This window comes from Melanerpes formicivorus, unplaced genomic scaffold (assembly GCF_026170545.1).
Source record: "Melanerpes formicivorus ecotype bairdi unplaced genomic scaffold, bMelFor1.0.p_v2 SCAF_126, whole genome shotgun sequence".
In the NCBI taxonomy this organism is placed as follows: domain Eukaryota; kingdom Metazoa; phylum Chordata; class Aves; order Piciformes; family Picidae; genus Melanerpes; species Melanerpes formicivorus.
The window spans coordinates 329,604-352,304 of record NW_027142478.1 but is presented as its reverse complement, the minus strand read 5'-3'; the positions used below and the strand labels follow the sequence as shown (position 1 = coordinate 352,304).

General features: G+C 50.1%; 2 protein-coding genes across 2 annotated transcripts; both read right to left on the bottom strand.

Moving 5' to 3' along the window:
- Positions 1–10,754: 10,754 nt before the first annotated feature.
- On the bottom strand, positions 10,755–11,768 carry LOC137456509 (olfactory receptor 14A16-like). The gene has a single exon (XM_068167973.1). The coding sequence runs from the start codon at positions 11,766–11,768 to the stop codon at positions 10,755–10,757; it is 1,014 nt and encodes a 337-aa protein (XP_068024074.1).
- Positions 11,769–17,964: 6,196 nt separating this feature from the next.
- Positions 17,965–22,490, bottom strand: LOC137456465 (zinc finger protein 135-like). The gene is made up of 2 exons (XM_068167930.1): positions 22,475–22,490; positions 17,965–19,701 (listed from the first exon to the last, which is right to left on the bottom strand). The coding sequence occupies exon 2, from the start codon at positions 19,556–19,558 to the stop codon at positions 18,266–18,268; it is 1,293 nt and encodes a 430-aa protein (XP_068024031.1). The 5' UTR covers positions 19,559–19,701; positions 22,475–22,490; the 3' UTR covers positions 17,965–18,265.
- Between the last annotated feature and the right edge of the window lie 211 nt (positions 22,491–22,701).

Here is a 22,701-nt window from a genome sequence, read left to right as displayed (position 1 = left end):
CCAGTTGGAAGGAATGGAGAGGAACTGCAGAGACTGCAGAGGAGATCTGGCAGGATGGGGATTGACATCTCTGTGGAGATGCTGAGGGACCTGGGCTGCTTCAGCCTGGTGAATGGAGGCACAGGGCACTGCAACAGCAGTGTGCACATGGCTGAAGGGTTGTTTCAGAGAGGATGGAGCTTTTCTGGGGAGTGGAAAGAGACCAAAACTTCCACAAAGTGCAGCTTGGCAATGGTAGGGAGAGCTGAGACAGCTCAGGAAAGCGATGGAAATGGCAGGGGGAAAGCTGGGTGGGGAAGCAACATTGGTGTCAGCAGCCTGAAGGGAAAGAGCTGCAGGCATGGGACAGTGTAGGAGAGGCTGCAGTAGGGATGGCCAAGGGCTCTGGCAAGGCTGAGAAGCCCAACAGGACCAAGGTCTTTGTCCCCTTGGCTCTGGCTGTTGCCTCTGCCACCAAAGCCTGTGAGGAGAAACTTTGCTTTGAGGCTTTCAGGCTCTACTATTCCAAGGGCAGTGGTCAGGGCTTGGCCTTTCTGCTTCCTAGACCAAAGGCAAGTTTTTCTCCCATGTACTTTGCTTTTATCTCCCTGCAATCCTGGCCTCTAACAAGCTGCTCTAAGGAGTCCCTGGGGAGCCTTTGTCAGTAACAAGCCTCAGCTGGGCCAATCAGTGCTTCAAGGTACTTTGGAGTTTTTTTCTGACTTGGACTTCTTGAGAGGCTTCCTGGCAGTACCTTGGCAGAGTCTCCTGGCAGTACGTGAGGATGATGTCATCATCCCCAAATACTCCATGGGGCTCATTAAATACTGCTGAACCTTTAATTATTGCCAAGGTTTCTGCAGCTAATTGGAGAGGTTTTTATTGCACAAAGCATCTGATAAAAAATTACTTTTAAGGGTACATTTCATAACTTTTCAGCAGGAAACAACAGCAAAACCTGACAAAGTCCTACTCTGGTTACTGCTCATCCTCACTTCCCACTGTCCCCAGCAGAGCCCAGAGCCACAGGTGAGGGACAGGATCTGCCTTGCCAGAGGCTGGGGGTCAGGGCTTGGCCCTTTGGATCAATGAATCCCCTCCAGGTTTCCTCAGCAGCAGAGCCACCTTGAGCTGCTTGTCCTGACCTGTCAGCACTGCCTCAGTTCTCTGCTCTCACCAGACCCTGAGGACACTTTCTCTGTAGTGGCCCCCAGTGGAACCAATTTAACACTACAATAAACTTCAGAGTTTGACTCAAACTTTGACTTCTGGAGTGGTTTCATCAGCTTCCTCTCTGTCCCTGGGGTTTACCTGGCACCAAAGCCACCAGAGGGCTCCTTTAAATGCCCTGGGCTGATCATCTGCTGCTGAGCTAGGCCAGGCTCCTGGGCAGCATGGAGCTCTGGCCAGGAGCAGCTCCTCTGCACAGCACAGCAGGGCTGAGGGCATCTCAGGGAGATGAGGAAAGCAGAAAGAGCTTCAAGGCAGCCACGACTGGGAGGATGCTGAGAGCTCACTGGAGTAGAAGTCACTGCAGTTGCTGACATGGTGAGTCTGAGATGCTCTTGAGCTTCTCCTGGCAGGGTCAGCTCCAGGCAGGAGAGAGAGAGGCTGGGGATGAGGGGAAGCTGCCAGGAAGCCCTGAGGGAGGCTGTATTCAGGCTGCTCTCTCAGTACTTCTCTGCAGATGTCTCTGGGTGCTGTCTGCTGGGCAATGACTCTTTAGAACATCTCATCTCCAGGATCCCTGACTGCTCTGTCCATCCTGCTGGGCTTGGAGCTGCTCCCAGGAAGGCCCAGATCTGCCATAGGGCACTGAGCAGTGCTGAGCCTTTTCTTGGGGGTCAGCACTCAGCTCCCAGAGTCCTTTGATCTCTTCAGGAGAAGCTGTGTGCTGCTCTGGCTCTCACAGCTGCACCTCTGGGCTGGGACGAAGAAGAGTTCACAGAACTGTCCTTTGATGCAGTGTTGCCCTGCTCTACTCAGAGCACAGAGAGCTTGGGGGGGTTCTAAAGGCTAATTTGGGCATAACATCTGCAAGGCAGCACAGGGAAAGGAAACATGCAGAGGAACACCAAAACAACAGGCAGAGGAACACCAAAACAACAGGCAGAGGAAACAGCCTGATGGGCACAGTAGCTCCACTGTAGCAGAGCCAAGATGGCCTGAGCACATGGCCTGAGCTTCTACTCCTCACAGCAGCCTCAGTCAGAACAAAGCAGACAGCAAATCCATTTCAGCTGGGGGATTGCTGTGACCCCTGGAGTGCTTCTTCTCAGAGGAGTCTGTCATCAAGTTTTGCTTTCTTTCCTTTCTTAGACATTTCCACAGGCAGCAGATATCCAACAGCAGCTCCATCACCCACTTCCTCCTCCTGCCATTCCCAGGCACAAGGCAGCTGCAGCTCCTGCACTTCTGGCTCTTCCTGGCCATCTACCTGGCTGCCCTGCTGGGCAATGGCCTCATCATCACCACCATAGCCTGGCACCACCACCTCCACACCCCCATGTACTTCTTCCTCCTCAACCTCGCCCTTCTTGACCTGGGTGCCATCTCCACCACTGTGCCCAAATCCATGGACAATTCCCTGAGGGACACCAGGGACATCTCCTATGCAGGATGAGTTCCCCAGGTCTTTTTTATGCTCTTTTTGCTTGGTGCAGAGTATTTTCTCCTCACCACCATGTCCTACGATCGCTGCGTTGCCATCTGCAGACCACTATGAGACACATCACACTGCTCTTTTTTATAGCCTTTTCTGGCTCACATGATATGGCTACAACCTGCACCTGCCTCACTGCAGGATGGATAAGCCATACAAACCAGGGTATCAGCATGGTAGAAAGATTAGAGCTGCTGTTGCACAGAGAGAGAAGAATGACACTCGTTTGACCCATGGCCCACCAGGCAACCAAGACAATGTGTCCCATTCCAGTCCTTCCCAGGTTTGCACTGGCCCATGAGCTGTTTTCCTGCTGTTGGTGGCTGTATTTTATTGCTGCCTCCCCATTGTCCTCAGTCTTTAGGCACCAATCAGATGGATTAAACTTTCCACATCCACCTCCTTCCTCAGCTAATAGACAGATTGGAGAGTCCATTCTGGTGCATTGCCTCTCGCGCCTGAGTTTGGTGTTTGGCTAATAGCACAAAGTACTACTACAAAGTAAAAGTACAAAATACCAACAATAATAATAATTAAAAAAGCAAATTATAAAAAAGAAAGGAAAAATATTTAATATAAAAAACAATTTAACATAATAATAATTTAAAAAAAACCAAACAAATAAACTTCATAAGGATTAATAACAAAAAATAACTATTAACAAAAAACATAAGGATTAGTAGCAAAATAAAAATTTACAAAAGTTAAAAATTAAAAATATGTACAAAATATTAAATACAAAAAAGATTAAAAAGAAAATACAAAAGGAAAAAATAAAATAAAAAAGAATTTTAAAAATTAAATGAAAAATTTAATTAAAAATTAGATTATAAAATAACATAAAAAATTAATTAATACAAGATTAAAATATGTTAAATAAAATTCAAGAAAAATTAAAAGCTATAAAAAAATCAATAAATAAAAGTAGATTTAAAAGAAAAATAAAATTACCTAAAAAATTATTAAAAATTATAGGCCAAAAAATGCAGATAACAACAAAAGAAAAAATATTTAAAAGGCATATTAAAAACATTAATTACATTAAAAAATTAGATTTTAAAAATTAAAATTAAAATAATTAAAAAATAAAAATTAATTAAAATAACATTCAAAAATAACATAAAAATAAAAATAATGTAAAAAAGAATTTAAAAATGTTAAAAAATTATAAACCTAAAACAAAATAAAATTTAAAAAATTAAAAATTAGATTACATAAAAAATTAAGATATTTTTTAATTGATTAATATTTTAAAATTGAAATAAAATATTAGAAATTTTTAAAAAAGATTAAATAAAACAAACATACAAAAATAATTAAAATATTTTTTAAAATAAGATCAAAATTAAATTTTAAAAATTGGATTAAAAATTAAAATTAAGAAAAATACTTTAAAAATAAAATAAAATTAAAATTAAAAATTAAATTAAAAAATAAAAATAATAAAATTCAAAAAGTAAAAAAAAAAAGTGAAAAAATCTATCAAGAAAAAATCAACAAAACAAAAAAGAGGATGTATATTTTATAGCTAAGGGGGTTTAGTGATAGCAGCAAGAAATGTCTACCCCATGCCAACTGCAATCATCACAACAAACGGCAGAGGAATCAAGACCATGAGCACACAGCATTTCCCATGCAGTCGAACATCGATCACAATAACTGTTAGGATAATCTGGGATCAAAAGCATCACTCAGAAGAATGCACCACAGCACCGTGCGAATTAGGACTGGCTGTTATGATTGTTTAATTGTTGTGTGACTAGAGGAAATGTTGATATGGATTTCTGTGTTACCTCACCAGTTTGCCTTAGTTTTAAATAGTTAATGGGAAAGTCAAAATTCCTTACAACAAAACATGCATTCTCATTTTAGGTTAAAAACAAACAAACAAAGAAAAGGCCTAGACCATGAACTAGCCCAGGGTAAGCCAGGTGTGGATCAGGACAGAGAGAAATAGAGAACTGAGAAGTGTCCTTGGTATGCTGCACCCTTGCTCTCCTAGCCTTGCACTGCTCTCCCTATGGCTTGGGGGTTGGTCAGCTCCTGCCAGTTCAGTGCATCTGTGCTTGGATCACAGCCAACAGGGAGCTGATAGAAAACTTTGGTCAAAATCTTCAGGGTCTGTGCAAGTGGCAAAAGAACCCAAGATGATTCAGCATCCAAGGGTCTCCAGATCAGAGAAACACCTGATGGAAGTCAACGATCTCCCCCTCTAAAAACAGAGACCCTAAAGCCAGAGCCTTGGAGCTCTCCTGGATCACAGCAGCTGTGTCCAGCATCTCCCCCACTCAGACATCTCTCAGGCACAACCTGCACCAAGGGCCAGCACCAAGTCAGACTGCTCCAGGCTCAGTTCTTTTGCCCTAAGAATTTTGAAGCTTTGTGAATGTTTGCCCTGAGCTTCAGGAGAAGGAAACTGAACTCCAGGGCACGCTCTGCCAACCACCTCTCCACCTCTCTGTGTCTTTGGACAGACACCTTTGCTGTCACCAGGGGCAAGGTTTCTATCATGCACTGAACCCAGCCAGCTCTGTCCCTGTGTCTGTGTGCTTGGTGCTTCTCTCCAGGCACAGCCATAGAAATAGATTTGACTTCAGGATCCCTTGCAGCCAGTCAGGGTCAGCCTTGTCCTTATCCACTCTGTCATTCAGAGGCTCTTGGATTAGAACACATTCTGCTGAATCACCTTGTAAGCCCCAGGTGGGCAGTGACAGCGATGGGGAGGTTGGGGAGGGTGAGGAGCAAAGTTGTCCATTCAATGTCAGACTGAAGGACAGATGTTCCTGCAAGTGCAGATGTCCTGCTGAGACAGCCTGGGTCAGTGTCACTTGGGGAATTATCATCTCTGCTCTGAACTGAAATGGAGTAAAATATTTTATCTTTGACATACAAAATTGAGCTTTGTGAGGTGCACTTTGAAATCCTGAAGAAGATTGCAGAGACACAAACATCTCCTTAGGGCACTTGGGACTCATTGCAGGAACCTCAGGTACTGAGAGAAGGCTGAAGAAACTTCTTCAGAAGTCAGAAGGAAAACACAAAGTGCCTTGAAGCACTGATTGGCCCCACTGAGAGCATTACCAACAAAGCCTCCCAAGGGCTCCTTAGAGAGCTCAGTGGAGGCCATGATTGCAGCAAACAAAGGCAAAGTGCAGGAGAGCAAACTCTGGGTTTGGTTTATGGAGCAGAAAGGCTAAGCCCTGACCACAGTGCCTGGGCAGGCAGATCCTGCCCCTCATGTATGGGTCAAGGCTCCTCAGGTGCTGTGGGGTGTAGGGTTTGTGATGCTGAGAGAAGGACAAGGGGATGACAGTCCCCAGCCTTCCTGGGGGTGTTTAAGGAAGCACTGAGGACCCTCTGGTGCCTTAGGAAGTCTCTTCACAGGCCTTGGTTGTGGATGACTGCCATAGCCAAGAAGGCAAAGCCTTGGGTTCTCCTGATGACTTCCAGCCTTGCCAGTGATCATTGCCATCCCCACCACAGGTTGTCCTACACTGTCCCCCACACTGGGTTTGGTTTCTGCAGCAGAAAGGCCAATCCCTGACCACAGAGCCTGGGCAGTCAGATGCAGAGTGGCTCAAGCTAAAGTTTGACCTCCTTGGCCTTGGTGGCAGAGGCAATTGCTATAGACAGGAGGAGAAAGACTTCATTCCTACTCAGGTTTCATCCTTGCAGGTGGTGCTACACTGCCCCATGCCTGCAGCTCTTTCCCTTCATGCTCTTGACACCTATCTTGCTTTCTAGCAGCTCTCACTATGACATTTCTGTACCCTCCCTGCTCTGTCTGTTCTCCATGGCCATTTCTTGAAACACAGAGCCAGGGCCTCTAGGACCACAAGGATCCCCTTTGAGTGACCTTTCTTTCTCCTCAACTCTTGTATACTCTCAAGGGCAAGAAAGGATCTGCCTGGCCTCAAACAACCTCAGAACATCTCCACTCTGGACCCTAAAATTTGCACTCTATGGAGGTTGTCTTCCTGTCCCACAGTCACTGGAAGCTGCATCATTCCCAGATTTCAAGCATGTGCCCACTGCATCTGTAGTGCCCTGAGCTTGTATTTCACCAGGTTACAGAAGCCCCAGTCCCTCAGGCTCTCCACCCCAGTCCTTGCTGATATCTTCTGAAGCTTCTCAGTCTCTTCAAAAGTCCTTCAGAGCCAAAGTCCCAAAGCCAGACACCAAGAATCCAGATGTGGTCACAGCAGGGCTGAGTGCAGGGGAAGACAACTTCTGTGTCTGGGTGGCCACACTCCTCCTGCCACAGCACAGCTGCACTTGGCCTTCTGCACTCTGCTCAGCCTCTGCTCCATCCCAGGCCTTTGGCAATGGTTGCTGCCAGAGGCCTTTCTGCCTGAGCACAAAGCAGAACCTCCAGCTGTAAAGCAACAGCCAATGCACCTCCCTGCTGCTTCCTCTCAGCTTGGCAGGCACAAGGGATGGCACAGTCCCCAGCCCAGCCCTGGGCTTGCTGCTGGCCAATGACACAAAGGGATTGGAGTTTGCAGTGGCCTCACACTCACCTCAAGGCCATGTGGCTCCTCCTGCCCTAGGAGCTTCTCAGCCATCCCTAATGTTCCAATGCTGGTCCAAGGCCTCAGCCTGCTTGTGGCCTGGCAACTGAGCAGGCACAGGATACCTCTCCAGAGCCTTCCAAGGCACGTCCCTGCTGCCACCTTTCATCTTCTCCAGCAGCCAAAGCCAAGCCCTGTCCCTGCTGCTGTCCCTTCAGGCAATCAGGTGGCAGGGAGGTGACAACCCAGTTCCAGGGCTCTTCCTGCAGGGGCCACCAGGAGCTTAGGGACAGGGAGTCACACAAGTCCCTTGCACATCACATGCCTTCTGCTGGCCTGCTGTGGACTCTGGCAGCTGGGAGGCCAAAAGCACAGAGCCCAGCCAGGAGTCAGGGGCTGCCCTCTCATCTGCTGCAGCAAGTGACCTCCCAGTCCCTTTCCTGCCCTCTTCCTTCTGCTGCCCTATCAGCTGCTGAGCCAGCAGTGACCTCCCAGCCCCTGCCCAGCCTTGTGCCTGCTGCTGTGCAGGAGATCCTGAGGCACAGTTGAGCTGCCCACGGTATTGCCACCCATCTCCACCCTGTGTCCATGAGCTGCTCAGACACAGTTCACCTCCTGCTCCTCTCCCATGGCCATGAGGCTGCTCTGTTTGCTCACAGGCCTGCCAGGGGCCAAGCGGAATCACTCAAGTGTGGGAGGGGATACCAAAGAGCGGTCAGAGCACAGGAAGGAGGTTTGGAACTGAAGTGTTCAGGGGCGGGCTGAGGCCTCAGAGATACCTTTGAGTGCTGAGGCTCAGGCTAAGGCTTAGGAGTGGCTTTGGTGTCCTGATGAGTGTCCTGGGCAATGCTCAGGTAAGGACAACCTTAGAGGGGTAGTGGCTGGTGTGGGGATGGGCTGAGGGCAAGGAGTAGATGCCAAGGGTAAAGGCTGGGGCCAGGGTGAGCAATGATGGCAAAATCATGGTTAGGGCTAGGTTTGAGAGAGGCTGAGCTTGGAGGGGTGAGGTGAGGCCTGAGCTTTTATGAGATAGAGATGGGGACTGGGTTCAGGGGAGGAGCAGAGGGTAGGGGTAGGGTTGGTGGAGACAGGTTAGAGAGAGTGTAAGAGGTCCAGAGTGTACTAGGAGGGGATGGAGCTTAGTACTGTAAGGGTACCCACTCTTTGTTGTGAGGAGACAGTGGATCAAGCTTGTACTGGGAATGAGGCCAGTAGGTACTGAGGGAGGCTAAAGGAATCCAATTTGTACTGGGAAGGAGCTGATTTTGTACTGAGAGGAAGCCAGTGGATGCAGTTTGTACAGGGACAAGGTCCAGTATCTACAGGTAGGAGATAGGATGATGCAGTTTGTGTGGGATATGGCCCAGCCTGTACTGGGAGGACTTAAATCACAGAATATGAGGGGTTGGAAGGGACCTCCAGAGATCATCCAGTCCAACCCCACAGCCAGAGCAGGATCACCCAGAGCAGGTCATACAGGAGCACATCCAGGCAGGTTTGTAAGTCTCCAGAGAAGGAGACTCCACAACCTCTCTGGCAGCCTGCTCCAGGGCTTCAGCACCCTCACAGCACAGAAGAGTCTTTTCATGGCGAGGTGGAACTTCCTGTGTTCCGTCTTGCATCCATTGCTCGTTGTCCTGTCACTGGGCACCACTGCCAAGAGTCTGGCCCCTTCCTCTGACAACCCCCTCTGATATTGATAGCCATTGATCTGATCTCCTCTCAGGCTTCTCCTTTGCAGCCCCAGGGCTCTCAGTTTTTCTTCACAGCAGAGATGTTCAAGTCCCTTCATCATCCTCATAGCCTCTGTTGGACTCCCTCCAGCAGATCTCTGTCTCTCTTGACCTGGGGAGCCCCAAACTGCAGGGATCCAGTTTGGACAGGAAGGGGCCAGGCTGTACTGGGGCAGGATTATGGTTTCAGAGTGTACTGGGACAAGGCCCAGTGTTACTGGGAGAGGCCATGGGGTCAGCTTTTACTGGGAGGTGTAAAAGATTTTTCTAGGGGGCACCAAGGGCTGCTGTTAGTACTGGAAGTGGGCCCAGTCAGTACTGGGTTGGAACCAGAGTACACAGTTAACATGTGGAGGGATGCAGTAAGTACTGGAAGGCACCAGGGAATCCACTTTGTAATGGAATGGGACCCAGAGTGTACTGGGATGGAGCAACATGATCCAGATTGTGCTGGGATGAGGCCATGTCTGCTCTGGGAGGGGACCAGGGGATTCAGCTTGTTTTGGAACAAGGCCCAGTCTGTACTGGGAGAGATCAGAGAGGTTCAGTTTGTACCTGGAGGGGGCCCCAGTCTGAACTGGGATGGCATCAGGGGATCAGTTTGCAGGGATGGCTCCTGGTCTGTGCTGGGATGGAAGCAGGGTTTCAGGAGATGCAATTTGTACTGGGATGAGACTCAGACTGTGCTAGGAGAGGGCAATGGGATCCCATTTGTACCAGGATCAGGCCACAGCTGCACTGGGATCAGGATACCCACTTTGTGCTATGCTGGGTACAGCTGGGACTTGGAAGGGGTCCAAGGGATGCACTTTGTAGTGGCACAGGAAACTGTATGGAAGATGGCAAAGTGATGCAGTTTGTCCTGGGATTAGACCACATCTGAGCTGGGAGGGGTTCAGAAGATGCAGTTTGTACTGAGATGTGACCAGGTCTGTACTAGAAGGGGCTCTAAGGATCCAAATTGTGCTATGCAGGGACCAGAATGTCCTAGAATGTGGTCAGGGAATGCAGCCTGCACTGGAACAGGGCCCAGGCTGTACTGGGAGGGCATGAAGGTCCGCAGTTTGCATTGGGATGGATGCAGATGGTACTGGGAAGGAAGCCAGGGGATTCATTCTGTGCTTGGATGGGACCCAGGATGCAGTGCTAGAGGACAGTAGGATGCAGTTTGGACTGGGATGAGGCCACATCTGTACTGGGAAGGGGTTAAAGGACCCATGTTTGGACTGAGTCTCTACTGGAAGGGAGTCAGGGTATCCAGATTGGACACTGAGGAGGTGCAGTCTGTAATGGGAGAGGGTTGGGATATGAAGGCATGAGGAGACCTCCTGTTCTGATGGCAGTGCTGCTCTGGAGCACAGCTCTGTCCTACAAGCAGCCCTGGACTCTCCCTGCCTGCAGTCCCAGCACTGCCACACAGCAGCACAGTGCCCAAGCTGCCAGAGCACTCAAGCATTGCCCCAGCACAGAGGCTCAGCAGGAGAGGGTGGAAGGGAAGGAAGAGCAGCTGAGGACAGCCCAAGCTCTGGGGCTGCCTGGCACTGCTGCTGTGCTGGGACTCTGCCCCTCCACCTCTGCACACAGGCACTGTCCTGCAGCTCCACAGAAGCCTTGGAGGAAGGAACTCAGACAAACAACTCCCTGCAGGGTCCTTTATTGTGTTGAACACACAGGGAGCACAGCTCCTGATGTCTGCAGCCTCTGGATCACACCAGACAGGACAACACTGAAGTAGAAATAGTCTGAAAAAAGACATTTGTGTGGGTACAACAACATTCTCACAAGGGGAACAGCACCAGCAGCAGCCAGAACTCCAGGAGCCAGACTGGGCCTCCACTAAGTGACATCAGAACTGCTCTGCAGAAGAGTTTACTGCTTCTGAAAGCATCCATTGATCAGTTTGCTCAGGGCAGCCTTGAGGTCCTGGTTCCTCAGGCTGTAGATGAGAGGGTTCACTGCTGGAGGCACCACTGAGTACAGAACTGACACCACCAGGTCCAGGGATGGGGAGGAGATGGAGGAGGGCTTCAGGTAGGCAAAGAAGCCAGTGCTGAGCAACAGGGAGACCACAGCCAGGTGAGGGAGGCAGGTGGCAAAGGCTTTGTGGCGTCCCTGCTGAGAGGGGATCCTCAGCACTGCCCTGAAGATCTGCACATAGGACACCACAATCAACACAAAACAGACAAAGACTAAACAGACACTGGCCACAATAAGCCAAAGTTCCCTGAGGTAGGATGTGGAGCAGGAGAGCTTGAGGATCTGGGGGATTTCACAGAAGAACTGGTTCACAGCATTGCCCTTGCAGAGAGGCAGGGAAAATGTATTAGCTGTGTGCAGCAGAGCATAGAGAAAGCCACAGGCCCAGGCAGCTGCTGCCAGGTGGGCACAAACTCTGCTGCCCAGGAGGGTCTCATAGTGCAGGGGTCTGCAGATGGCAACATAGCGATCGTAGGACATGGTGGTGAGGAGAGAAACCTCGGCAGTCAGCAAGAAAAATACAAAGAAGACTTGTACAGCACATCCTGCATAGGAGATGTCCCTGGTGTCCCACAGGGAATTTGCCATGGATTTGGGCACAGTGGTGGAGATGGCACCCAGGTCAAGGAGGGCGAGGTTGAGGAGGAAGAAGTACATGGGGGTGTGGAGGTGGTGGTCCCAGGCTATGGTGGTGATGATGAGGCTATTGCCCAGCAGGGCAGCCAGGTAGATGGCCAGGAAGAGGCAGAAGTGCAGGAGCTGCAGCTGCCTTGTGCCTGGGAATGGCAGGAGGAGGAAGTGGGTGATGGAGCTGCTGTTGGCCATCTGCTGCCTCTGGCCATGGAGACCTGTCCAAGGAGGGAAAGGCAATGACAAGTTAGGGCACACTTCTCTCACCGTCATCATAACCTCCCTCCCTTTGCTGCATGAGGAATGGATCAGCTCAGTCCCATCACTACCAACCCATGGCAGAGTTTATCACAGCTTCAAATGCACCAGGGACCCAGAATTGCCATGAAGATTCCACTGGTGTCAGAACAGAAAGTGACCAACAGCCCAATCCCAGAGAACAAGAGTCCCATTGTGGTGGGTTGAAAATTTCCCCGAAGCATTAGCATTGCCAGAGCAGCTCAGTTAGAAGCAAATGAAGCTGTATTGACAAGCAAGAGCTTCACTCTACCATGGAATGTAATGAACAGGTACAAAACATACAGGAGTGACAACTGACCAAATGACACAACCCCCCCCAGGTCAGAGACCAGGGCAGCTGTTCCACTGCCCGTAATCCCTACCTCCCTGATCCAAGAGAGAAAGGAGGAGTGGAGAGAGAAAAAAAGCAGTGGGTTAGACTTAGCCAAGGGCAGCCAAAGCAGGTGATCTCTCCTGAGTGAAGCAAAAGAGCTGAGTTCAGAAGAGGAGAGAGAGAATTGTTATGGTACAGCTCCTCTGATTCCAGATATTTATCCAATGAATTTGTTGAGATTAATCTTTTCTTTGCCTTTTTACACCCAAGAGTGATCTATTTATTTTGTTTCTACTTTTCTACTCAAAATCTGTAACTAAATTATAAAGGCATAGCCTAAAACCACCACACCAATGAAGAGGTGGAGAAACGGGGATCAGGCTTGCAGTGCTGCAGAGACAGTGAAGGGAAGAGAGAAAGGCAGAGGGGCTGAAGGTGAAGCCTTCTCCTTACCAAGCTCTGCTCACTGCTGCTCACAGGATGGAACTGAAGGGCTTTGGTCCTCCTTCTGTGTGCACACTCCAGGATCCTTCAGCTGAGCATCAGCTGCTGAGATGGCAATGCCTCCAGGAGCTACAGCTGTAGTGTCCTGCACCCACAGACTTAGCAAGTCTGTGACTGCAGTGACTTCTCCTCCAGTGAGCTCTCAGTCAATCGCCCAGTCCTGGACACATTGAAGCCCTCTGCCTTCCTCATTTCCCTGAGATCCTCTGGCAGTGTCCTCAGCCCTGCTGTGCTGTGTAGAGGAGCAGCTCCTGGCCAGAGCTGTCTCTCTGCAGTGCTGCCTGCTTGCCAGCAACACCTTCCGGCCGAGGAGCCTGGCATGGCTCAGCACAAAAGGACCATCCCAGGTTTTTTAAAGGAGCCCTCTGGTGGCTTTGGTGTCAATTCCAGGAACCTCAGAGACTGAGAAGCTGATGAAACCTCTCCAGAAGTCAAAATCAGCTTCAAACTCTGAAGTTTCTTCTACTCTTAATGGGTCCCAGTGAAGCATACTGGGAAAGGGTCCCCAGGGTCTGATTAGAGCAGGACAGAGTGGATGCAAGGGAAGCTTCACTGGAGGCACTGAAGCATCTCCAGGCTGTGGTGAGAGCAGAGAACTGAGGCAGTGCTGGCAGGTCAGGACAAGCAGCTCAAGGTGGATCTGCTGCTAAGCCAACCTGGAGGGGTTTCCTTGATCCAAAGGGCCAAGCCTTGACCCCCAGCCCCTGACAAGGCAGATCCTGTCCCTCACCTGTGGCTCTGGGCTCTGCTGGGGCAGTGGGGAGTGAGGATGGGCAGTGAGCAGGGTGGGACCTTGACAGGTTTTCCTGTGGTTTGATTGCAAAGAGACAACTCCTGCTGAAAAGGAATGAAATGTACCTTTAAAAATACTTTTTATCAGATGCTTTATGCAATAAAAACCTCTCTAATTAGCTGCAGAAACCTTGGCAATAATTAGAGGTTCAGCAGTATTTAATGAGCCCCATGGAGTATTTGGGGCTGATTACATCATCCTTAGGTACTGCCAGGAGACTCTGCCAAGGTACTGCCAAGAAGCCTCTCAAGAAGTCCAAGTCAGAAGCAAACTCCAAAGTACCTTGAAGCACTGATTGGCCTCACTGAGGCTTGTTACTGACAAAGGCTCCCCAGAGACTCGTTAGAGCAGCTTGTTAGAGGCCAGGATTGCAGGGAGACAAAGGCAAAGTACAGGGCAGAAAAACTTGCCTTTGGTCTAGGAAGCAGAAAGGCCAAGCCCTGACCACTGCTCTTGCGATAGAAGAACCTCTAAGTCAAGTTTCTCCTCACAGTCCCTGGTGGCAGAGGCAACTGGCAGAGCCAAGGGGACAAAGCCCTTGGTCCTGTTGGGCCTCTGAACCTTGCCAGAACCCTTTGCCTTCCCTACTGCAGCCTGTCCTACACTGTCCCATGCCTTCAGCTCTTTCCCTTCAGGCTGCTGACACCAATCTTGCTTCCCCTCCCAGCTCTCCCCCTGCCATTTCCATCCCTTCCCTGAGCTGTCTCAGCTCTCCCTGCCATTGTCTGACACCTCTGGATGGCCTCATGCATAGCAGCTCTGCCCTTTGAGGGCCTTTTTTTGGCCTCATCTCCACTCTGAACTTTCTGAGCTGCACTTTGTGAAGGTTTGGGTGAAGTCCAAACACAACTGGTGACCAAACCAATGTCATGTGATAAAACCAAGAGATTCCAAAACAGGCAGTGAAAGGTGAGGAGAACTTTTCCTGGCTAGCTGATGGAAGGGAAAACTCAAGCTTTGCCAAACAAGCAACAGGAAGAAGTGATTCAGAGAACTGGAAAAACTCAACAGCTAAGGCTGTGCAGTGTTGGTGGCCCAGAAAAAGGATGACACCAAGATGTGCTCAAGCACCAGCCCTCAGCAGAGGCCACTTGATTCATACACATCATGGCTTATATATTTTTCTTTCTGTGTCCATGTGCCCTTTGTCCTTAAGTGATTGGTTTAGGCTTGGTGTCCAGGCACCTCTCTCCCCCTTTTGGTAGCCTGGGAAGGTCTCTCTGTTTCTTCCTTTGTTGTTCACAGATCTTCTTCCCTGGAGTTGTTTACTTTCTTGATTCAAGGGCAGAGCTCTGCTTAGTTCAAGGTTAAAGCTGCCCATGGCCACCTGCTTTACCTACAATTCCTCCTTTTTGCCCAGGGCTCATTCTCTTCTGCAGGGCCCTTTGCAGGCATGAGAATGAACAGGGCACTGCCAACACCAGGACTAATCCAATCAGCAATATTCACAACCCAGTTTGTAATACTCTTATGTCTATGTTTAGAATGATCACTTCAGTGTGTACAACACAGACCATCAAATTCTGCCCAGCCCTGACCCTGAGCTGATAACAAAGAACCAACAGCAGCTCGATTTTGCAGGCTGGCATGGCTGACACTGTCCACATCAGTGGCTCATTCAAGCAACACTTTTGATGTTTTGTTGTCTTGTTTTGCAACCCAAGATGCCACTTCCCTTAGCTGAGCTGGTGCTTTGCTGTAGCAATTTGAAGCAAGATTATCCTGGCTGCTATGTCTTCAGCTTTGTTCTTCATACCTCCATGATCATCTCATTCAGCTGTTAGGCTAAGCCTGCATGGCTTTAAGGCAAAGGGAGTGTGATTAAAGATCATAGTACTACATCAGCTCCAGATCTGTGCTGCAGGTACACACAACTTTCTGCTTGTAAGGTCCCTGAGATATCTAATTCTTGAGGCTCTAATGGGGCAAAGAGCAAATTATCATCCCACATGTCCTGATGCTCAAAACACCTTACTGGTGTGCTACAATTTAATCTTGACAGGCATTAAAATTCCAGGTTTGATTTACTGAATGCAGCAGTGCTGCCCAAATGTTTTGCTGTCCCATGGAATTAGTTGATGTGGGCTGAGGGCCTTGTTTCCAGTGATCATGCTCTGGAGCAGGCCAAACACAACAAGCAGAGACCTGCTGGACCCTGGCACCTGTGGAAACACAAGTGTACCCATGGCCCCAGGCCACAAGATACCAGGAGCCTTCCCAGTCAAGGGTCTGTAAATTGCAGACCCACACTGGGGCCTTATATTGCCAAAGGATTGCTCACAGACTGCAATGACAAGAAATGAGTTACTGTGACAGGGTTCATACCATTCTGAAAGATGTTTATTCAGGGTATAGACAGCTTTCCACAGCCTGCTGTGTGGTGTCTCCCCCAACATTCCCCCTTTCTGTTTTTCAAGCATAGTTTGAAGAGTGTGATGGGCAGGTTCAGATATGGCCTGGCCTGTGGGGCAGTGGGGTATGCTGGGAACATGAGGAACCCCCCACTGGCGTACAAACGCTTGTGGTGTAGAGGTGACATAGCCAGGGCCGACATCAGCTTTGGTTTGCTGTGGAATGCCTAGGGCAGAAAAAGCTTTTCTCCAGGGCATAATTCCATCTCAGGCCTTTTCACCACCATGTGGGGCAGCCCATATCCCAGCAGAGAATGTGTCAACTGAGACATGGAGTTATTTCAAAGGCCCAGACTCAGATTGCCATAGCTGTAGGCTCTGTAATCCCCTGGGATTGACACCAGCTGGCTGGGTGGAGGAGAAGTGTTGACAATCTGCACAAGAGGCCACAATATCTCTTGCTGAAGACAACAATATGCCAAATTGCCTCTGCAGTGTGTCAGTCCCTTGGTGAAAAAAGGCATGGGATTGAGCTGCTTGCTGCCACAGCAGGCATAGGTGCAGGCCAGGCAGGCACCATCAGGGCATCAGCTGTGGTGTTTCCCTAGGACACAAATCCTGGCAGCCCTGTGTGGCTATGAGCATGCAGCACATAGAATGGTTCTGTTTGACTTTGCAGCACAAGCCATAGGCCTTTTAGCAAATGAAACAAAGATTTGTTGTTAACCTCCCTCAGCAGTGCCTGGTCCAACCACTGCACAAGGTTACAAGCACACAGTGAGTCAGTGACAATGGTTATGGGCTTGTTGGGCCACTTAGTAAAGGTTATTGCCACAGCTTTTAACTCCAGGAGCTGAGGTGAACCATCCTGATAGGCTAGGAGCTCCTGCCATTTCCCCTTTTGTTTCCAGGCAGCAACTGCTTTCCCTGTTTTCCCTGAACCATCAGTAAAGATTGTCTTTCCTGGGACTGGTGTCAGAGAGAACCAAGTTGGTTCCACTCCTTGCAGCCCTCCACGTAGCTGCAAAAATTGATGTGCCTAGCATGCAGCAAAACCTTCCCTGGGTAATCTATCAGGGCCATTTGTAACTCAGGGCTGTGTGCCATACACCAGTCCAGATATTCTGACATTAAAGGCAATGTCAGAGTGGCAGGGTCTGGTCCTAAGAGTTGAACACACCGTTGCCTGGCTTTGCACACAACCCCAGCAACCAGCTCCATTTGAGTGCTCACTGTTTGCTTTGGGTGAAATGGTAAAAATGCCCATTCCAGAAAATGCAAAGGATGTGACCAGTGTTCATTCCATTGTGCTGTGAGAGCTAGAGGATGACCTTGGCAGATAAGCACATAAATGCTGACAGGTGCTGCTTCTGCTACCCGATGGGCTTGTTCCCATGGTGATGGCGAGCTCCACTTGCTTCAGTGCAGGTTGTGCTTTTGCAGTCAAGTGTTGAGGAGATAAAAGGTCAGGGTCCCCCTTCAGTAAGCCAAATAAGAGAACTAGCAGAGTTGTGCTGAGACCTAGCAAGGGTCTTACCCAGTTTATGGTTCCCAGTAATTTCTGCAAATCATGAAGGGTGGTCACAGATTGCCGAATTTGTATCATTTGTGGATGAATTGCTTGATCTAAGAGCTTGCCTTTGGCTCAGAGAGGGTTAAGGGCCTCTCATGTGCTCTGTTGCCAGGCTGTAGCCTCTTCTGGGATTCAGTTCTCTTGGAGCTTTCCCCTTTCTACTTTAGTCCAGGTGTGAGGCCTGGGTGTAGTTGCTGCCTGTTGGTGCAGGCTCTTCAGCTGCAACTCTGGCAGCATTTGGCTCTTGGTGCTGCCTGGGTGAGAACAAGGCAAGTTGTCTAACTCCTTGGCTGGTTTAAATATTGTCCCAAGGCAATTCATTCCCTTTGGTAACACAGAACCCTGAAAACTGCATCTATAGGATGGGGCATAGCCAAACATGGCCAGGGGCACACAGATTTCACAGCTGTCTGGGCTAGGGCCTGTTCTGGGGTTTGACTTTCAGGACACCCTCCAAACACCTAGCATCCCTTGACACCCCCCTGAAAAAAACCCTCTGAGATACCCCTGAGACTGCCACTAGCAAGACACTCTCAAGACTCTTCTGAGAACCTCACTTTGACCTCCCTGAACTGAGCACACAGCTCCAGCCCCATTCCTAGGGAACAAATGTGTAAAATAAAAGCAAACAGACAAGATTTGGTGAGTTTGGGATTTTTATTGACACAACTGGGCAATGGACAGAGAGGCTTTTACCCCAAGGAGACACAAAGAAAGGGGGAAGAACCATTCAAACCCTGGCAAAGCTCAGCCCAGCTCCAGTGGCTGTGCCAACTCAGCACTGCAATTGTTCTCATCAGCACTAATTGGTGTTCAGAAGGGCAGGAGGTGTGTGTTCCTGCTGGAGCCTCTGAGAAATGCAGAGGGAAAAGAGGTGATTTTGGTGCTGGAAAAGCCTTCTCAGGGGATCACAATTACCCTAGTAGACCCTGGGTAGATCTATTTGTACCTCCCCTGCTCTTGGGGCTGGTCACTGGTGTGGCTGAGGCGATGCTTGGTTAGACAGGGACTGCTGCTGAAGCTCTGGCCGCAGTCATCACAGGTGAAAGCTTTCTCCCTCGTGTGCACACGATGGTGCCTGGAGAGGTTGTAGATGCAGGTGAAGCTCTTGCTGCAGTCGGCACAGCTGTAGGGTTTCTCAGTGCTGTGGATGAGTTGATGCTGGCTGAGTGCAGTGCTCGTGGTAAAGCTCTTGCCACACTCAGCACAAGGAAACAACTTCTCTCCAGTGTGGACGCGGCGGTGGATGGTGAGGCTGGAGGTGGTTTTGAAGCTCTTGCCACAGTCCTTGCAGGTGAAGGCCTTCTCAGTGCTGTGCACACTGCGGTGCCGGGTGAGGGAAGATTTCTGAGTGAAACTCTTGCCACAGTCAGCACAGCTGTAAGGTCTCTCACCCGTGTGGGTGCGGTGGTGACTGGTTAGGGCGGAGCTGCGGCCGAATCTCTTGCCGCAGTCAGCACATCGGTACAGTTTATCGCCACTGTGGATGAGTTGGTGCTGGATCAAGAGAGTGCTGGTGGTGAAGCTCTTGCCGCACTCAGCACAGGGGAACAACTCTCCAGTGTGAATGCGGAGGTGGATGGTGAGGGAGGAACTGCGCCTGAAGCTCTTGCCACAGTCCCTGCAGGTGAAGGCCTTCTCTTTGCTGTGTACACTGCGGTGCTGCCAGAGGGAAGACTTGCGAGTGAAGCTCTTGCCGCAGTCATCACAGTTGTACGGCCTCTCACCGCGGTGGGTGCGGCAGTGGTTGGTGAGGGCAGAGCTATGTCTGAAGCGTTGTCCGCAATCAGCACAGCTGTAAGGCTTCTCCCCGGTGTGGATGCGGCGGTGGATTGTGAGGTCAGAGCGTCGTCTAACGCTGTGGCCGCAGTCAGCACAGGTGAAAGGTTTCTTGCCAGTGTGGGTCAGGCAGTGTCGGATGAGGATAGAGCTCTGTCTGAACTTCTTGCCACAGTCACCACAGACAAAGGGCCGGGTGCCAGGGTGGGGGCAGTGGTGCTTCAGTGGCTCTGAGCCAGCTGGGAAGCTCTGCCCACACTCAGGGCACTGATTCAGTTGCTTGAGTGGCACAGAGGGACCGGCTCTGGCTTCATCCTCCTCTGCAGATTCCTTCTCCTCCTCATCCTGGTCACCTTCCTCCTCATCATCATCCTCATCCTCATAGTCATCATTCTCCTCATCATCATTATCCTCATCCTCATAGTCATCATTCTCCTCATCATCATCCCTCATGATGCCCTCCTCCTCATCATCATCATAGATGTTGCCCTTCTCCTCCTCCTCCTGTCCCTTGCGGCTGCAGTTTTTCTGCTCCAACTTGTATCTTTGGGAACTTCTTGTCCCAACTCTTGTCTGGGTCCTTCCAAGAGGCCATGCTGATGGGGGAAGAGGTCACAGCTGTGATATAAGGACCATGAAAGCACTTGAGCCTAGGAGTTCAAACCCTGAGATCCTGCCTGGGTCATGATGGCCTCTGACACCTCCCGATACTCAGCACCTGGATGGGGCAAGCAATGGAGAAAGGCTCTCAAAAACTCCCAGTTATTGCCATGCTGGGGGAGTCAGATCTGTAATACCTGTGCTGAGACCCTGGCTTCCTGTGCTGGGGGGTGCTGAGACACCCTGGGACTTATGGAGCTCTCTCACTCACCCTGTTCCCAAGCTCTGCAACACTGGCAGGGTGGTTCCCAGCCCAGGCCCTTTCCTTCAGTCCCTCATGGCTCAGACAGCAGAGGCAGCAGCACTGACCCACACAACCAACCCTCACCTGCCTGTGGGGCCCCAGACTCCCACCACAGCTGATGTCACTCAGAGCCCCCAGAAGGCTGAAATGTGCTGGGTAGGAGACTCTGGAGGAGGTTGGGAGGCACCAAAGGAGTCACTGTGGGGCTGTGGTCCCAACTGTTGACCCAGTCTGTGTTCTTCACTTGCTGGGCTGTCCCAAGGAGCAGAGCTGCAAACTCTGCAGTTGCTCAGCCCCGAAGTGGAGATATGATGGAGAGAGAAGAACCACTTGAAGCATTCAACACCCATCAAAAATGCTTCACAATGCTCACAACCACCTGCAAGATCATCCAAATCTCTTCACAAACTGTTCAAAGCTCTTCAGGAGTCATTCAAATCTGTTCAGAACTCTTCCAACTCATTTCAAAGAGATTTTGGGGAGTCTCCCAGCTCCTTTCATGCTTCAAAAACACTGAGAAATGTTTAAAACTGCCTGAAACCTCTCCAGAATCTCTTCATTACTCCAAAAAAAACTCTGCAGGAGTGAAGAAAATCTCTTCAGAGCTCAGAAAACTCCTTGGGTGGAGATTTTCATGAGTTCCTGCCCTGCTTTAGCCTTCAAGACTCTAGAAAAAGTCTTCAACAGGCTTCAAACTGCATTAAAAATCATCAACATCTCTCTGAGCTTCTTAAAGGCAGCTAAAAATCATTAAAAACTCTTCCTACCTCCTAGAAGTTCCCAAAGCCACCCAGAGAAGCTTGGGACTCTCTCTTTCAAGATCAATGGAGAGATTTAAATGATGTTTGTGGTCTCAAAACTCTTCAAATATGCCTGAAGAAATCATCCAAATGTCTTCAAAACTCCCCCAAATATCTTCAGAAGTCAATAAATGCCTTCAGGACTGTTCAACACTTCTGGAAATGTCATGAAATCTCTGACAGACTCTTAGCAACTCAGAGGAGTTTTGATATTGATCTGTTTGTGTTAATCTGTTTAGAATCATAGAACTGTTGGGGCTGGAAGGGACCTCAAGGATCATCTGGTTCCAAACCCCTGCCATGGGCAGGGACCTCAGAGTAATTGTAGATTTACCTCCAGTAAAACAAGGGATTAAAGCAGAAAGCAGGAGCTGGAGCAAGGGCCGGGAGCAGCGCTGCGGGGGCTGGAGCAAGGGCCAGGAGCCTCAATAACAGGAACTCAATGAACGTATGGAAGCCCAGAGGTCTGAGGGACAGGACTTGGATCCTGATGTGCTTCTCATCTGAGAGCTGAAAGAAGGCAAGACAGGAACCTTGCACTGTGTGTTTAGAGGCTCCAGGGCTGCTTGCCCTGCAGGAAGGAAGCTGTCAAGCACAAAGGCAATGCTCAGAGGCAGGCAGTGCTTATCTAAGACCATGGACAGACAACAGGAAACAGGCCAGGGACAGCTCAGCATCTTCCTGCAGGAGTGAGCAGAGGAACAGGACAAAAACAACCATAAGAGGTTTTAGCCAGGTGGGGGTTGGTCTCTTCTCCCACGTAATCAGTACCAGAACAAGAGAACACAGGCTCAAGCTGTACCAGGGGAGGTTTAGGCTGGAGGTGAGGAGAGAGTTCTTCACAGAAAGAATTCTTAGCCATTGGGATGTGCTGCCCAGGAAGGTGGTGGAGTCACCATCCCTGGAGGTGTTCAGGGTGGGATTGGATGTGACACTTGAGGCTGTGGTTTAGTTAGTTGTGAGGTATTAGGTGACAGGTTGGACTTGATGATCTCTGAGGTCTCTTCTAACCTTATGGATGCTGCAAAAACAGGCCTAGTTTCTGTGGTAAGAGCAGAGGTGGAGAGCAAAAATGCAAGTAAGGAAGAGCCTCCCAAGCTCATTGCAAAAGCCACTGCCAGGGGTGGGCAGGAGGAGCCAATATAAATGGGTCTTGCTTTAAAGAGAAATAATTTGACTCCCAAAGGAAGTAAAATGAAAAGGCTCTACAAGAATTGGAAGAGAAATGCAGAGCTGGATCTAAACATCCAGCAGAGCCCAGTTGGGGGACACACAGAGGCCTGCAGAGAGATGGATACAGCCCTGTGCCCGAGGGCAGGCAGAGGAACCCCTGCCACAAAGGCACAGCAGAGCCCCACAGGAAGGGGCTGGGGGGCACAGAGGCCTTGGATGCCACCACCCCCAGCACAGCCAAACCGCCCCACAGCTGACACCAGCCCCAGGTGCTCCCAAGCTCAGGCTCAGCACAGCACCCACGCCTGACACCCCCACGGCACCCAGCACACAGCCTGCCCACAGCTCCCCCCCGCGCCTGGCCCTCAGCCCAGCCGCTGCCCTTCAGCACAGCAGCCGCTCGGCACCTGCCACCACAAAGCCTCCAAACCCCCAGGGCTCCCCCACACACCCCCACAGCAGCCTCTGCTGCAAGCCACACCCCACGCTCACCACCACCTCTCCTGCACACAGCAGCCCCCACAGCTCTGCAATAGGGAAGATGGAAGCACCTGAGCCCAGGACCTCAAACCCTCAGATCCTGCCTCGGTCATAACAGCCCTGACTCCCAGCACCTCCCAGCAGCCAGCTGGAGAGAATGCAGAGGGAACCTCAAACATTCCGTTTCTGCCACAGTGTAGGCTCAGACCTCTAATACCTGTGCTAAGACTCCAGGTTCC

Bases quoted from the DNA above. Each gene is read 5' to 3' on its own strand.
- LOC137456509 (XM_068167973.1), bottom strand. From the start codon at position 11,768: ATGATGACGGTGAGAGAAGTGTGCCCTAACTTGTCATTGCCTTTCCCT.
- LOC137456465 (XM_068167930.1), bottom strand. From the start codon at position 19,558: ATGAGGGATGATGATGAGGAGAATGATGACTATGAGGATGAGGATAAT.